This window comes from Pseudopodoces humilis, chromosome 5 (assembly GCF_049639895.1).
Source record: "Pseudopodoces humilis isolate 2021_Gansu_Grassland_sample_001 chromosome 5, ASM4963989v1, whole genome shotgun sequence".
Taxonomy (NCBI): Eukaryota; Metazoa; Chordata; class Aves; order Passeriformes; family Paridae; genus Pseudopodoces; species Pseudopodoces humilis.
In genome coordinates this window covers 51,955,423-51,973,306 of record NC_142204.1, presented here as the reverse complement: position 1 = coordinate 51,973,306, position 17,884 = coordinate 51,955,423, and the positions used below count along the sequence as shown (strand labels likewise).

The window sequence follows — 17,884 nt, the reverse complement described above, 5'->3', positions numbered from 1 at the left end:
GCGGTTTTGCAGTGAGCAGACTGGTGTTTTCTACAGGCCCAACCAAAAAGGGTAAGGCAGCCTGCTTCACTTTTGTTCATTCCCAGTCTGCCCTGTTGACATACCCCTCCTGTGTGGTCACAGCAATCATACGCTCTCACTCCTGATCTCCCCCAGCTATGCTCTTGTGGTCACTGCAGTGAGGTTTGCACTTGTCCCAGACTGTTCCACTTGGCACTGAAAATAACATGAGATGGAAGAGATGGTAGGAATTTTTTTTTTTCCCCATGGGAAGGCATATTCTCTGTTACCCTTGCTTCTTCTTTGGTGTAATCAACTATCTCTTCATTTTATGGAAAACCAGAAAACCAAACCGTGACCTAAAACCAGAACTGTGACAAGACAAAGACTTGGGAAATGCAGTGATGATACTAAAAAAATAATAAATCCTTGGATAACTATTTTTTTTCACTTATATAGTTCAATCATTAATAAAATATTTAAGGTATGATTCATAGCACTAGAAAAATGAACTTTAGGTAGAAAGTTTTCCTCACATTCCATTTTCAATTGTAGAATGTTACTTCTGAAACTGTGTGAATATTTAAACTGTGAAACTCAAAGTATGAACTATTACTGTAGAGGTTCACATTTAAAGACAAAATTCAATTTTCTGTCAAAGGTAACTCTGATAAGGATAATAAAATCTATTTATAAAATAAATATTTATAATATAGAGCTTTAAAATCACGACACTTACTTATTTTGATACACATTATGCAATTTCCAATGTATTTCAGTACCTTAGTGCTATTAGCTGGCATCCTGATATGGAAAAAATATGAAAGAGCAGCTTCCCAAGAAGCTCATAAACATCAGCAATGGGTAACACAATTTGAACCCTAAGGATTGCAGTGAGAAATTCAGAACACAGCCTCCAATAAACAGCAACTGCCGTAAGTCAACAAGAGCACTCCTACATCTTCAAAATACAGACAGGTAACTCTACTTGGTGGCTTTCCTTGAGAGAACTTTGCGTCAAATTGCATGTTTTATGCAGAAACAGCAGGTTTTTGCTGAAATTACTGCAAACATATAGAAGGCAAAAATATTTTTTCAGTGGTTCCCTTGGATGTATTGACAGATATTGGTATTTCCCCTTCCCTTCAGGACTCACTGCTTAGCCATGGTATAAAAACAGAAACAGCTTTTGAATAATTAATGAAACACAGGCACTGAAAATAGACCTTTTCTTCCCTTTCCTGCCTCCCCTTATTAAAAAAGCAAACAAAATCCTAACAATAGAGCCTGAAGGTTAAAAGGCCCTTAAGAATAACCACCAGACAGCTGGTCTGAAAAGAGCAGTATGAAGCAAAATGCATCGCCTGTAACATCCAGGCAGTATGGCGAGATCTACACATGAACAAACATCAGAAGTTTTTAAAAAGAAAAAATAATCAAGGAATACAAGTGATTAGAAGATGAGGACAGTACCAGCATATAGCCATTGGACATGTACTATATTTCTTGTTATTTACACCACCCACAAGGGAGGCATGTAAATTTCCCCAAGATGGCTTCAGGATACAATAATTGTCTGGTCTACAAAATAAAAAAAAACAAAAACATACAAACAAACCTCAGAAAATAAAACCCACAAAAAATCCCACAAAATGCCATCTTGTAAAGTGCTTCCAAGTGTTTTATCTTTTTACATATGTTTGCAAGGAAAGAAATGCTGCCAGTACTCTATAGTTTAAGCATTTCCCATTTCACTAAAATACACACATACTTACAAAGAAAGTGTGTACAGAAAGTGCGTAAAACTGAAGAACCTAGGATTGCTGAGGACTTTGGAAGCACTTGGTTCCTACTGGTTTTCCTTTACAGTAAGACTCAAGTCACTTCTGAGAGATCTGCAGATTGAGGAGTCTTGTATATGCATGCATTTAAAACTATTTTTATGGTGTAAAATCAGGATTTTCTTCTGTATTCTCCCTTCCTTACACTTTTAGACACAGTTACAAGCTCTTAAGTAGAGGCAAGACCTGTAAGTAGAGCAGAAGGGGTTGCCATCTTGTCCCCACCCGATATTTTGGAAGATACTAAGTCAGTACAGCATCATATAAACACTTGTGTTCCCAGGTTTTTCTCCTGTCTTCCCTGGTTTGTTTCCTCTTGTACTTCTTCAGTTCTTTACAATGTACAGTAAATGATAGTGTGGGACTTTCCACCTTTCACCTAGCACCTTCCACACAATTAATTTATCAGTGGATGAGACACACTCTTCACCTAAAACCACAGTAAACTAGCAAGGTGCTTACTTTGATATCTCTTTTTCACCTTTGCACGTGAGAAACATGAACAATTCTTTTGTGCAGCTGAAAGCTGAGTATAAGCACCAGTGCTTTGGGTCTTTGGTTTTAGAAATGTCTTCAACCTTCATCGCAGCTGGTTGCTGTCACATAGAAACAAGCAGGCGGAAGAGAAATCTGGCTGACAAAGGCTGTTGATTGTATACGTGATTTCTCCTCAGCAGCTGGCCCCGGAGAGTGAAATACCTACTATTCACCTCAGACTATGGCAGGCAGCGTTCGGCCGGGGGTGGGTGACACCCCCGCCCGGCCTCCCCGCTGGCTGCGCACAGTGACACCGCGGCTGGGCGAACTGCGCGGGCAACAAGCTTCCTTTCTGCCACAAAACGAGAAAAGACTTTTGGGTTACAAATTACACCGGGTTCCACTGACAGCTGAAGGGCTTCCAGCACACGCTGGTTCCCGCATCGCCGCGGGCGGCCCGGATACTCGTGCTCATGCGATGTTGTCCGGGCCCCTTCGCGCTCCGGGCGATTCCCCCACGAACCCGGGCTTCCCATGACCTCAGTCCGGAGCACCGGGCGGCACTGCCCCTCACGGCGCCCCGGAGGTTCCCACGGCTGCGGGACAGCGGCCGCGTCCCTACGGCGGCGACCGCTCCTTCTTTTCGTCTTCTTCTTGTCTTTCTTCTTCTTCGTGCTCTGTTCACCCTCCTCCTCCTCCCGCCCCCGCCGCCCCCCAGTGCCCAGCACAGCCCGGCCCGGCAGGTACCGAGGGGGCGGGCGCGGAAGGCGACGCCCTCTCCTTCCCCCCGCACGGCGCATGGTCGCGGCGGGCGCGCGCTCGCCGGGCTCCCCCTTGGCTGCCGCGCGCCGTGGTCTCGCCCGCCCCCGCTGCCATGTTGGATCGCGCGGCCGCCGGGGGCGGGCCGGGGGTGGAAGGTTAGGGGGGGGGGGGGTCGGGATCGGCCCCGGCGCGGAGCGGCTCCGGCGGGGCTGTACCGCTGCCCGGCACCCCGTTTCACGGCTGCCCACCTCCCCGGCACCCTCCCCGCCGCCCCTCTTCTCCTCCCTCCTTGCCCGGCCCCGTGAGGGAGGCTCCGCGATGCGGCTGCTGTGAGGCCCCGGCGGCGGCGGAGGAAGGGGAGGAAGGGGCCGCGGGCGCCATCGGTCGCAGGGCGGCGAGGGCAGCGCCGGGCCGGCCCCGGCCATGAGCGGCGCCCCGCAGCAGCAGCCCCCGCGGCGGGTCACCAACGTGGGCTCGCTGCTGCTCACCCCGCAGGAGAACGAGAGCCTCTTCGGCTTCCTCGGCAAGAAATGCGTGGTAAGTCCCGACCGGGGGGCGAGGGGACTGGGGCACCCCCAGCCGCCCCACTAGGGCGCGGCGGGTCGGAGCCCGGGGCGGGCGGGGGCGTGTGAGGACAGCCCGGCCGGGCGCTGGGAAGTTGAGGCTGCGGAAGTTTCATCCCGCTCCACTGCCCCGTCCCGGCGTCGGGAGGGGGGCGGCCCTCGCAGGCCTCGCTGCCCACCCGGCTCGCCCGCAGCGCCGGGCGGGGAGCGATGAACGGCGGCGGCAGCGGCCCCTCGGCCGGCCCGGTCCGGCGGGGCTGCCGGCCCTGAGCGCAGGGCCCGGCCTCGCTCCCTTCGAAGCCGGGCGCGCCGGGTGGCTCCGAAACCGCCTCGGGCACCGGTGTGGGCGCCGTCTTTCTGCGCCTCGCTGTCCACCGGCATATTGGAGCTCCCGGGGGCCGGCGGGGCTCCTCCTGCCCTGCAGCCGACTCGTACGCTGCAGGGGGAACCGGCTGCAAAGAAGCAGCCTCGGGGCTTGGGGGGTAAAAGTTCCATTGCTCGACAAGGCTGGGACGGACCCCAGGTGCACCAGCGGTACAACAAAGCAGTGTTGGACGAAGTTGTAGGAAGGCTCGTATCAGTGCTAGGCCTGCCTTGGTTTAGGCTGTACTTTCTTAGCCTAAACAGCAGCTTCGTGTACTCAAATACTGCATATTTTTCTATTTCTATATCAGTAAGTTCGATTTCAGAATACCTTCTTGCATGTAACATGAAACTGTACTAAAACTACTTAGCTGTATTAAAGAACTGTTTGAAAGCTTCAAAAGATAACCACTTCCATTGAAAAAGAAGCTGCTTTTAAAAAAATCATATTTTTTAAAACAATGACTATTCAGGTGCATTGTGTCCGGTACCTAAAATACTGTTGGGCACTTGCTGTAGAGCTATGGAGGGTTTTCATGAGCTTAAAACTGTGACTTAAAGCAGGATATCCGTGTAGTCATTCTGATTCCACATAACTTTGGACTTTGAAATGGTATTGTTGATCAAACTGACTGTTGCAAGGAAAACGTAAGATGCAGCAACTGAACAGGAAGTAGAGAATATTTATGTTGGAGTGGGTTAGATAAGATGCTGTCACAGTAACTAAGTTGTGTGTCCGAAGGTATGTTTTAAAAAGTATAGATTTGTAGAAATGCCTCAGTTACTTTGAGGCAACATTTCATATTTTCAGCTTCTTTGCTGAGAAAGAAAAAAAAAAAAAAAAACAATGTCAACTTTAAATATAAAAAATAGTGCACGTATTCATGTCTAAATTGATTTCCAGTTTTTGCTTTTCTATAACTTGATATTTTTCTTGTCAGGTGAATGAACTTTTGATTTCTATACTCAACTGTAAAACTCACCTAGTTAAGCTCCCAACTTTTCTGCATAAATAGTATATTGAAAGCAGACTGGAGGTAAATATCTTCACAGTATCTGGGTGTCATGGGATTGATGGCTTGCTTGAAATTACACATTCTTCTGATTTACAGTGAATATTTGATGACTTTCCGGTTGAGGTTCTTATAATTGTGGTCTGTTGTTTACCTTTTTCCCCAGCCCTTTATGCTCTCTTAGTTAATCATAGGCTTATTTTAGTACAGTTGAGGTTTTCTGTTCAATCTTGAGGACTTGAGCATTGAAGGTCTAGAGGTATTTAACCAGGCTTTTTTGGCTTACTGTGTAGCATTAGCCAGAAATTGAGAAACAAGTGAACAGATAAAATATTCTGTCCCTTGGAGGGCATTGTCTTAAGGAGAGAAGTGGAATGAGTACCTGGAGATGGTAACAGCCTCGGCTGTCTAACTTGAAACCGCAGTACCTGTTTGAGCCCAGTAGGACTCTTGGGACTCTTGTCCTTCTAGCTTGACTCAACATTAACTCAAAAAGGCTGATAAATGCCTTTTTGCTGTAATGCTTATGATACTTGATCTCATAATATCTATATTTGAATTATTCATTAGTGAAGTTTCAGACTGTAAGTGCTGCTTTTTAAGAAAGGAAAATTTTGTGAGTTCTGTAGGGTGCTGAATGCTTGGTCTTGCAATCACCTGAAATATCTGGGCTGCCTTGCTGCTGCAGGTGGTGTTTCTGTCACTCTGGGGCATGGAGAGGCTACTGGATATGATGTGTATCAGCCACATTGACATAATTTTGGGTTTTGTTTGATTAGACCTCGTGTTTAGATCACTACTGCAATGAACAGTAGAGGAAACACCAGAGGAAAATTGAGATATTAAACTATGCTCCTAGATACTCTTTGTAGTAATAATTTATAGAGTTCTTAATGGATGCCATCATGCTGCTATCAGGCCTGAAGGGCTTAGTTAAGAAAGTATGTGGTGCTCTGAATCTGATTTGTTTCAGTCTTTCCTTTGTTTCTGACTGGTAACAAGGCAGTTATTTTGAAATAACATTGAGGATTCAACTATCTGAATTTGTTCTATGGAAAAGCAAAGGAATTTATCAAGTAGTATAACTTCAATTGAGTACTCACAGTCTGTGAACTTGGAAATGGACATAGTTCCAATGGCATCTTAAGTAATGAAGCCTGATGGAAAAATTTCCTGTGAGTGGGGGAAATGGTAAAGAGCCATCACTCTGTGTGTTGCTGAGATTGATACCATTTTGCAGACTACTACCGGTACTTTGAGAAACTTACTACTAACCAAATGTACATACAGAGGGTAATTGACCTTTTTTTTCCTACTCTTTTTTTCACCTTCCACTTGCTGAGCTGTAAAATGTTTATCTGAATCTATAAGCAATTAAAATACCTTTGCCCATGACACATCAGGCTTTCAAAGCCAAGCCACTGGCTAATAGTCAAAGCTGTAGCTATAGTTAATTTGGTTGAAATATGAATCCAACTATAGCACTACTTACAGAATGTATCCAGGGTAAAGCCCTTTAGGACTTCCATTGTTTAGTCATGTAACTAATTTTCATTTGGGCTTGTGACCTTTGTTATCTAGGCCAGGTGTAAAATCGCTATCTGTAAAAAGCTTTCAATAACTTCTTAATAATACCATAGAAATAAAATTTATGTACACTTATGCTAAGAGGAGCTATGAGATTAGTTTTGTGCATATTAATGATTTTTTTTGTGTGTGATTATGCCCGACTTAGGTGTTTTTGTGAAAGTTCTGGTTAGTTATAGATCATTACTTTAAATAACAATGAGTTTTGTAAGAAAAAGTAAATGCTAGGTGTCCCTTTTATAATCTGTAATAAAGAAGTAGCTTTTATGATTTGCATGATTAATATTGGTCAGATATGTCAGTAATGAAAAACTAGTTTACTCTGTAGAAATAATTTTGAGAGGCCTTAGGAAACAAAAATACCCCATGAGAAATATGTATTTGGTAGCATTAGAAGTAGATAAAAATGGAGTATAGATATTTTATGCTGCTTAGAAGTAGGATTCAACACTTGGGTAAGTTTTAATGAATAAGGCTAGGAGTATGTTGTTCTTTGTAAGATCTTGCCATGGTTCATATGGTAAACAGGAAGGTTGCAGAAAGAGAAGTGACACAGCAGTAAGCTAACTAAGAAGACTGTTTTGGCTGTTTTTAAAAGTGCATGTGACCAGAATAAGTTTGTATATCAGAGCCAAAGAACAAATTGCAGTAATAGTTGAGATTAAACAAAATAGAAACTTGAATAGCAGTTATAGCTCTTAATTGATAAGAATTAAATGTTTTATCAGGAAGGGACTTGTAAGATTACTTGTGCTCATGAAAACAGCATGAACTAAGATTTGAAGGTAGACTACAGGTCTAAGTAATGGGCAACTTCATGTGTCTGAGAAGTGTTAGGACTCCAGTTTGAGTTCAGGCTGCAGTCCGTACATCCAGAAAACATTGACGTTGCAGTTTAAAAGACTTATCACCTGTACAAGTAGGGAGAACTGAGTCATTAATTCAGTGGTGGTTCTCTCATCCTTGCATTTATTTTTAAATGAGATGTAGAGGGAGAAGATACAGTGTAAAGGATGGGGTCTTGTCGAACAGGAGAGTATTGAGAATTACGCCTGGATTTCTTTTGAGATTCACCCTCTTCTATAAAAGACATGTAACATCTTTAGACACCTCACTAGTATCCACTAGAGAGTTCCCTGAACAATTTATCAATGATATCTTCCATTCTAGAGGGAATGACAGTGGGGTTTTGATGGCTCCTTTAAACCAAACCTGTGCCTATAAAACTGATCTTCACAGTAATGGATTGTATCAGACTCTATAGAGCAAGTGGTACAACCGTCATCCTTATCGTAGTGTGTTTCTTGTGCTCGTTTTCCTCACAGCTTGCTGTTGAAGTCTTTACAGCATAGTTCACTGCTGTAGCTTATTTACCCATGGATGATAAATGTTTTGAGACTGCTTGGGAACAGTCTAGAAGGCACTGTATCTCATAGTATGCGTTTGAGACAAAACATCAATTCACAAAGTGTGGGATATTATTAAGGAGTAAAAGACAGAAATGTAGGTGTTAAAATCCCATAATTTCAATAAACCTCACTGTCAGTTATCTGAATCTCCTATTAATCTGATTTTAGGATAGAAACTCAGTTAACAGAAGTTTTTATCTTTGCTTTAGTGACTGAAGTTACATATCTCCTGGCTGTTCTTGTACCTCATGTGCTAGACAAATTGTGTCTTGGTATGAGGAGTGAGTCCTGGTACAAGTTTGTCACTGTGTGTCTGTTGTGAAGCATTATGTATTGCTGAATGAAAGGTGATCTACTAAGATAGACCTGGAACCTGGACCTCACTCTGCTAAGGCTTCAGCATTATTACATTCTCTTCTGAGCATCTTTGTTGATATATTTTGTCTGTTTTGGAGGCAGTCAGGTGCTGAAAGTCTCTCAGCATCTCTGTGGTGAATCAGATGGTTAATTATGCTACTCATGCTCCTGATAAGTGCTCTGGAATCCTATGGTATACATAACACAACAGGATGAAAACAATTTGTAGTCACAAGCTGTTGTGTTGTAACACCTAAGACTCATATTAAGTAATTTAGAAGAGGGCAAAATTTTAATATAGGATTCAGATGAACAGTCAAGTTTTGACTGCAAGTTTTTCACCAAGATGTCTATATAGCCCTTGCTAAAGAGAATTCCCAAGGAAGAGGTCGGCTCGTGTTAGAAGATAAAAGATTGAGTTTGCTATTTCATGCGAATTTGTAAATTTAAAGACTACTTTCTTCTTCCTTTAATGGAAAAATGATGTGATTTCTTGGCATTATCTGCTTGTAAATACTGTTTTTATTTTTTTATAACTCGAATGTTTTTTCTCTCTGATTATTTCTTCTGGAGTTCTGAAAGTTGTAGTACTGGCTGAACTCGTCGCAAGTGAAGAGTGCAAGATCCATCTTGTAAGAACCATGCAGTTTCAGGCTAAAAACATAATAATGAGGAATGCTCTAGTTTTAAATCTTGAATTTCTTTTTTTGAAAGAGTTCTGGTACTTCTGCCTGAAAAATATCACCTGTTTTTTCCTTTAGAAGTTTCTATGACCCTTATTGCTCTACTTTTAATAGTGCCTGCATTAAGAGCTTGTGTATTGCTTTCACTGATAGCGGCTGCAGGTGCCAGCAGTGGCAGCAATTGCCACTGGCAGCTTCTAACTTAGTGCTGGAATGGGTGGAGTAAAGCATTGAAGGTATTTGTATGTGATAAGTGAGTGCCACCTAGGAACTCTGTACTAGTGTATTAACCAATGTGAAAAAAGGCCCAGTCCTGTCATTGACCTCTTATAGGCAGAACTGTCTGCAGAGTAGATGGGGTTTGTGGAGCTGTAAATGCTCAGTTTGCTGAGAAAATTTGCTGTTGACTTGAAGCTGTGTGCTAAGATTTATAGTATCCTCTCCTCCAGTGAGCATGTTTCATAGGCTTGTCTCTTGAGGAATCTTTGTAGTACAGAAATAAATCTTAGTATACAGGAGACTTATGGTTTCATTACCTAATACCTAAATAATAAAATACAGGAAGTAACGAAAATGTGTCACAGGCACTAGACAGAGTTGCTTATTGGTAGGTTAGGGTACAGTTTCCTGAAGAAAGGCTGACATTGTGTTCCTTATGCACAGATGGATTGTTTTTTATTGGCTGGTTTGTTTTCCTTGTAGCAGTAAATCTTGCAGAGTGGATTTAGTGGAACTAGAAGTGTGTCTTCATGGGTGGTTTTAAACAGCCCACTCTACTGGAACATGATTCAGATGCTGTCCAAGATACTTTCTCAGGGTATTTGCTTGGGTACACTGCCACCCTATCTTTTGTGGCTTCCAGACATGTTGTTGATGCCTGAATATCCAATAAAATGGGAACAGTATGTGTGCAGTTACCTTCAGGGGCAGTTGAAGTTAAATTTGAAGATCCTGAAGTGTATTGTGTTCATCACACGACAGGAGCAGTGTTCTAGAAGGTCCAAATAGAAAAAGAAAAGATGCAGTTCAAACAATCATAGGGACACTTCTTAGAAAGCTGCTCACTTGCTTAATTCTTAAAATTTAGTAGTGTTTTCTCAGACACTTCTCAGTTAAAGGTAGACAGTTTTGCTGACACCTCGTTGTACAGTAAATAACACTTAAGGCAACTCAGATTAGAATGTCTGTGTTAAGAATATATGATTCTGGAATAAGTTCATTAAATGAATTACTCAATTCCTGTAGACATAATGTTCTGTAGAGATGATCATTGCTGGCAAGGAAACTGTTGCTGCAGAGCTCCACAACACATTTGCAGATTGCTTCTCACTTTAGGCACTTGCTTTCATGCATCCCCACCTTGGTGAGGCTGTTTTCCCTCTACTGTTTATTTAGCTGTCCTTAAAATCCTCACTCTTAAGGCAGCATTTTCTTTTTAGGTTTTCTGAGAAATAGTGTTAATACGTTTTTCAGTTCTCCAGTGTGTCTAGCTTAAAGCTGAAAGATCACACTAAGGTTGTGTTTCAATTTCTGTAAGACAGTTTCACACACCATTTTCCCCTGCAGAACTTTGTGTAATTCAGAATTTCCCTGCATTCATGTCCTTTCCCTTCAATACAAATGTGTTATTTTGGCTTTATCTTCCCTTGTTCATGAACCACTATGCAGCATCAGGGTAGTGTATTTAGTGAGCACAGATACACTCCCATATAAGCATATTTTGCATGTGAAGGTACGGTGCCTGCAATTTGAGAAACATCAATCTAGCAAAAGAAAGTGTGACTTTTGCCTTTTTGAACAGTTTAGAAAACTGTTTTTCATTATTTGAACTTTAATTATGCAAAGATAACTCTTGCCTCTGAGATTGCAAATCCTTTTAAAAAATGCATTTACTTCAAGTATTACTGATGATAGTGGTTTTCCCAAAAGTTAGCCAGCACTTGCTGACATTAAGTAACAAGCCCTAGTATTTGTCTTGCTGTTTAGGCTGAAGAGCTAGAGTATTTGAAAGTGGGAATTCGGCAGTAAAAAAATCTCCCCTCTCAAGGCAACAACCAATTTATCTGTGTGTGATTTGTGGATAAGGAATGGTTATTAATTTGTTGTATTAATATTCTTCTGTGCTGGGGATAAAGGAAAGTAAGGGATCTTTTTACAACCTCCTTAGTACATTTTCTAACAGAAGCAGTAATTTATTGACTTTAAAAGAATTTTCTGTTTTAGCAATTAATTTAACCACTATTTCTTTTGTAAGCCCCATCCTGCTGATGTACCTTGTAGTCCTGCATAGTGACTCTGCCCTCGAAATCTCATGTCTCTGCTTTCATGATATTCTCCTTGTACTCTCTTAACACACGTGCTCTTTTTATGTTTTTACTAAGTTTTCTGTCCTGTCCCAGTAACAGGGTTTCCTCCTTTCCTGTTTCCCTCTTGCACCTCAAGTGCTTCCAGAATCTTCCTTTCTCCCTTCAGCTGCTCCTGCATGCATAATCTGCGCAAATATCTCCAGGTAGGACTGACTCTCCTCCTTGCCATTCTCCCCTCCACTCCCTTATACCCCCTCCTCAGTTCCTCAACTGTTTTGTTCTTGAGGATGAACAAAGGAGGACCTGATTTGTGTCTCATCAGATGTGTAGTCCTACCCATACGCAGTGCTGGGATAGACATGGCATGTATTGAAGCTCAGCAGAGTGCTGCACAAGGAGAGACATTAGGAGAGGAGTCAGTGTTTATGCCAGGCAGCTGTTAGCTGATGCAGACGTGAAGTGCACTTGAGCCTGAGACCTGGGCATTATACATTTCTCACCTATATTTATCTTCACTGGCCAAAGTCGTTGTTAATGTTGTTATAGGGAAGAGAACTTTTAGTGGATATGGGAAGGGTAGACAAAAACAGGAGTATGGTATTCCTCAGGCTTCTTGCACTGCTCCACCCTTCACTGCTGCTTCTCCAGGCAAGACCGGACTCTCCAGTTTGTAAGCTGCTATATTAAGAAACTGTATACTGAAAGATACAGCTTCAGCAACTCTGCAGGCCCAGATTTAAAACCACAGAATTGTTTAGTCCTGCTTTGACTGAACTGTAAGTTATTTCCTGCTCCTTGAACCATGTGACAGCTCTCTCTGAGCACAGCTAAGATGTGGTCATTCTTTCTAAGTAGACATTTTTTCCCTTTACTCCCCCTCAGTCAGACAAAGCAAACAGAAACATCACTTGGCTTATGACACTAAATATACACAAAGGCATCCAAATAAGCTCCTCTCTGTAAAACTGTGCTTGATTTTTGTGGTTAACTGAAAAGAGGAAGAAAGCTATGAACATCCTGTAGTGGTGTTTGTTCTGTGCAATACCACAGGCAAAAGCTTCCCCTTGCATTTGCAGAGAAGGAAGCAGTAGTTTCTAACAAATTAAATGCAGGGCTGTTTTCTTGTTTATTTGCTTTAGGTTTTAGTTAAGAGTACTTCAGGTATGAAATTTATTTTATAACTGGACATGCATTTGTTGGCATTTATATTTTTAGCAACCTGATAACAGTTTTAAAAATTTAGGGTTTGGGCTTAATTTTGTACAATGTTAAGTGAACCAGTATTTTTTAGCCATACAGTAGGTGGTGTAATTTTGACCTTTCTTAAACAATGTTGTTCTCTTTGTGTTACACTGTACTGTTAGACTCTGTTCGGTTTGTGTAGCTGGAACTTTAAAACCTGGTATAGCTTTAAATTTAAAGTGTGATTGCAACAGAAAATACTGGTTGCGCTTGGTGTCTAGAACTCAGTAGCAATTCAATACACCATTTCTTTATTTTAAAAAATAGTTTTGTCTTTAAGAGATTTGTCCCTTTCATATTCAGGTGCCAGTATTTCTATAACTGAGAGACTGATAATGCAACTTCTGTCTCTACTCAGGGCATGCCCTTCCTTGCCTTAGTTCAAGCATATAGATGCCTATAGTTGTGTTACCGTTTTGTCTGATAGGATGCATGGAGATGGATTTGGTGCTAAATGTTTTGCTGGGATATGTAGATCTCACTCCATGTCATGGCTCTAACTTCATCTTTTTGTGTCTGTTAGGAGCTCTTGCTTTGAATGCTTCAGTTCGTCATTGAGGCTTTTCCTTAGCAACCTCTTTGAACATCTCTGGTCTTTTCTACCTGTAAATGGCAAATCCTGTTTGTTTCTCTGTCCTCTTTTCATATTGTTTATGAAAATTGTTTGTTGAAAAATTAAGTATTCATGCTGCTACTCCAGGATTCACACAGTGTTACCAAGGAGTCCATCTCTCACAGTGGCCATACCTGTCTGGACCATACCTTTATGTCGCTGATAACATTTAAGCTTGGTGGCAGAAGGATGTATCTTGTCCTTTTTCTTACCTCTGGTCTGTCAGCCAGCTGTAGTAACATACTGATGGCTAAGAGACCTAAGTGGGGCAGTAGCATGAGCTCAGGCACTGTTCCGTGTCCGTCTGTGGTGTTCAATTTGTTGGCACACTTCCTGGCACAGATTTGAGTGCTAGCTTCTCAAATTAATATGTGTGGTTTTGAGATTAGAGTGGTGTAAATAGCTCCTTGTACATCATATGGGGTAGAGGCATCATTACCCAATTTGTGTTGTGTTGGGAAGAGAATTTGTTCCTCTATGCATATATGCATTCTGCACCATTTCCCATCATATCCAGAAAGTGGCCCAGGTCTTAGTAGCTCATATCTTCACAACCAGGGAAATCTGCGAGGGACAAAAGCAGTTCTGGGGATGGGGAGATACGAGTTGTCTATTGTCGTTGTCAGTAGCATGTAGATCAGAGAATAAGGGTCAGCTCTGCTGCTGTGCAGATGCCTGCTTTTACATTAAGTTCAAGTCAAACCTGGTTTTCCTGCCAGCAGCAAAATTCAGTATTGTCTTTCTCCTCCCAGAAATGGCTTTTGGAAACCTGAGAAAATGCAGGTGCCTAGAAGTTTACAGCAGATGAAAGTGTGCCTGTGCATGCAATCACCTGCTGCAGTGGACAAATTATCAAGTCTGTTTGATACTGATACTGTGAACACAAACTCAAGGTTTCTGATCTCTGATTTCAGGAGGGAAAAAAAATATTTTGCCTTCTGTAAGGAGATGTAGTTGACTTGTGGCTGTGCTTCTACAGAGTACATGAGGTGCAGGAGAGATGACTTCAAAGGATGCTGCATTTCTTTCACTTCGCTTCTCATTTGCAGAGGGATGGCCTACCAAGAAAATGTATCCTGTCTGAAAGTTTCTTTTCTGATGAGTACTTTGTGAGTAATTTAAGACAAGTTCTGTGCATCTTCAGAGCCTCCAGGGGTGTGCTTAATTCTCTTGGAATCTTACTTGGAGCTGCATTTTGGAGTGTTGTAGCAGTTTCCTGTAAGCATAGATGCAATAATTTGTTTCCTGGTTGAGCTCCAGAGACTGTTCTAGGGTGTGAAGTAGTGTAATTAGTGATAGTTAAATCATCACATACTCTGTCTGTTTTGGTATGTCACCTTAATCAATGGTTTGGTCGGGGGTATAAAAGTATGAGCTCAGGAGACTTTCAGGCCGAGGAAACTTTTTCAGTTCATTCTGTCTTCTGTGTCCACAAGATCTGCTAGATAGTGTTTGCATGCCTCAGTTTTGTAAACACTTCTTTCAAGTTTTTAGTTTATCATTTTTTCCCCCTTGAGTGTCTGGTTATTCCCTCTTTCCCTTCAGGCCATATTTTTTTCCCAATGTCACTTTTAAAAGTCAACACTGGCAGGAACAGGTCCTCTAGTGAGGCTTGGTGCTGTGCAAGCAGTTCGCTCCTACAACAGGTAGCATTTGGTTCAGAGCAGAAGGGAGATAACAATCTGTCATGGATTTAGAAACTGAGTGTTTTTAGGCTTTATTTCAGGATGGTGGCTTGCATGTCAATTCTGGCTGCAGTAATTGTTTTAGCAATGAAATGATGCAGTACCAATATCCATTTGACTGGAAATAACTTCTCCAAGGTCACCACATAAAAAAAATATCACTATGATGCAAGTCTGAATTAACAAAGGGTGTTGCATAGTTGGCTTACTCCAAATAAACAAATCAGCTGTGAATACAGATGTCTGCCATGCATCATCAAGGTTGTTCTTCAGTTCAGGTGCTCTGGGCGCTTGAAGTGCAGCATGGTGCCTGGTTTGTTAGAGTAACCTAGTCCTGGTATGAGCTGACTGACATGTCACTTCTTGAAGTCTGGAATTCTGCAGAGGACTGTTGGATTTGGTGCAGGACTGAAGCTTTTATGTAGGGATTGGTAGATTTAAAGATCTTAGTTCCACATAATCTAATAAAAAACTCTCAAGCTATGTATCATACTGCACATAACATGGTGGGTGGCAGTGGCCTTCTGAAGGATGCAGTTTTGTCTAACAGATGTTCAATGAGACACTTCCATTGGTGAAGCTGACTAGCCTTCAATTTATTCTGTAAATCTGCTCTGTGTGCCCAGGAATGGATACTAGATTATCGAAATCAAGATTTTTTATTTACCTCAGGCCCCCCACTTCCCCCTCCCAACAAGGCTTTCTCAAGATCCAGCTGTGTTACTCTCCATCACCATCTTCCTGTAGGAAACGTTTGTACCATGGTGTTAAAGCTTCTGGCAATTCATCTTACAGGTCTTTTGAGACCTAATTATACAGATTGTATGATGTGCATACAATCAACCATACTGAACTTCTAGCAATGTATTGCTATTACGTAGGTCCCACACCTGTGATAATTTACTCCAGGAAACTGGGAGAGGTACCCTATTTCTGTATTCATGTAAAGTCTCTTGAGTAGGCTGTAATTTTTCTTGAATTCTGTCTTAGTGTGGTAACCAGCTTGTTTTTTGTCTAAACTGTATACACATGGGAGTGTTATTATCTGTCATGCACTCAACATCAGGAGCTTTCTGTTTCTGTACTAACAGATTGAGGCTGTTAGGTGCTCAGAGCAATTGATGTAGTTCGTTGGTCACAAAGGAGGGGAGGGAGTATCCACACAAAACCTGGAAACCCAAAGTCTGCTTTGACAAGGCATACCTTCTTTCAGTCATTGCAATTTAAGGAACATCAGTGCCCTTACAGAGGAATGTCTTGTTTCCAAAAGTGTTACACATCTGAAAAAAATAATCACTATGTCACTAATAACTTCTATCTGTTCAATGATTATAAATAGCATAACATTTATTATGTACATTTTTATTATGTTAGTATGGTGTAACAATTTACTTGCTGATTTTATACTGTCGTAAAAGTAATGTAATTTATTGCATAAGTGGAGGTTTTCAGAATAGTGACAAACACTTCACGTGATAAGAAAGCAGTTGCCAGTTCTCCCAAGCAGCAGGAGCCAGTAACATTGAGCATGTTAGCTTCTCTCAGCTCCAGAACAGACTTGGAGACTTGCAGAAAAGTAGTTCAGAAACTGAAGCATGTAATGCTTCAAATATGATGCTTGATTAGGATAATAATACTGGCTAATTGGACTGCAATTAGTGCAAAAGATTGGTGATTGTCAGTGTTACAACTTCACTGTGATCACAAGCAAAGCTATCTTCATATCTTTTTCATTTAAGTTAAAATTCTGGCTCAACTTGTTGGATTTTATTAATTCAGATGATACTCACCAAAAAGATTAAAGATCAGTTTCAGATCAGATGTTTCTTTTAGCTATTCTTTGAAACAAATATTTTCTGTCCTAAGAGTTGTTAAAATATCTTTAATGTGTCCATGTTAATTATATTGGTGTGACTTTGTGCATTCTAAACTCCCATATTGGTCTAATAAATTTTGATTTTTATTGTAAGCTTTGTTTCTCACATGAGTCTAGTACTACTAGTACTGTTGTAAGTAGAGTGAAATAATTTTTATATTACTTGTAAGTTCAGGTGGGTACATGTAACTTTTCATGTAGCATATATGTTGCTACTATTGAACAATGTTCACAAGTTACAAACAGGAACACAGTAGTTATGGGGAGCTAACTATCTTCAAATGAAGATGAGGGTGATTTTGTTCTGATCATTCAGACATTAATATTAAAGAATTAAAAATTGAGAACAATATCACTGTATCTGTTCCTCCCCTTTTCTATGTGTACTACCACCTCTACCAGAAAGAAAAAATAAGTACTACGTGATATTTTAATTTTTTTCTTAAACTGGAAACTGGTGACTAGATTTGGACACTGAAGTGTTAAGTGCAGTGGAAAAATACATCTTGCTGCCTTCTTTCTACATTATTTTTCCTGTATAAATAAGGACTTTATCATTAACGTTAAATAAATAGATTCTTTACAGTTTTTGCTCTTCTAGGTGTGTTCAGTAGTGCAGGCAACTTCATTATAAGAAACATTCTGGCACTATAAGGAGTTACAGAAGAATTTTGGCTTCAGGAAGGAGCTTTCCCGTTCAGCAGCCCTCTTCATTTATTTTTAGATAGTGGGTAGCAAGTTCAGAAAGGAAATTGTCAACTCCACTGTTAATATCTGAATTTCAAAATAATTCTTAATCTGAACTTTTTATTAAGTCCTACCTTAGCAGAGATCAGTTTTATTAATTTCTTTTTTCACCCTGGAAATTGAATACTGCAAACTCAGCAATTCTTTCCTTAAGGCTGGGTGTTCTTTCCCTTTAATACACTACACTCAAATATTACCTTTGTTCTACTCATTTGGACAGTCAAGGGGGAAGAGTGTAACAAAAACACAAACTATTTTTTGTTAGGGACTTCTCTTCAGTAGTAGAAATTGAAGGTTTGTAATGCCTGACCTGAGAGTTTAAACACAAATCTTGAGCTGCAAAGGCCATGTTACAGTGGA

The 17,884-nt window shown here is 41.2% G+C and overlaps 1 protein-coding gene across 3 annotated transcripts in view; it reads left to right on the top strand.

The window, feature by feature from the left end:
• The first annotated feature begins 3,236 nt into the window (after positions 1-3,236).
• The window catches only part of WASL (WASP like actin nucleation promoting factor), a 56,804-nt gene continuing 42,156 nt past the window's right edge, over positions 3,237-17,884 (top strand). For 2 of the 3 annotated variants that reach the window (XM_014249052.2, XM_014249051.2), the window contains exon 1: positions 3,237-3,617. In XM_014249052.2, the coding sequence (XP_014104527.1) occupies positions 3,504-3,617 (114 nt within the window). In that variant the 5' untranslated portion in view covers positions 3,237-3,503. The remainder of the gene's footprint in view (positions 3,618-17,884) is intronic. The other variant, XM_005519224.2, reaches the window with a different exon arrangement.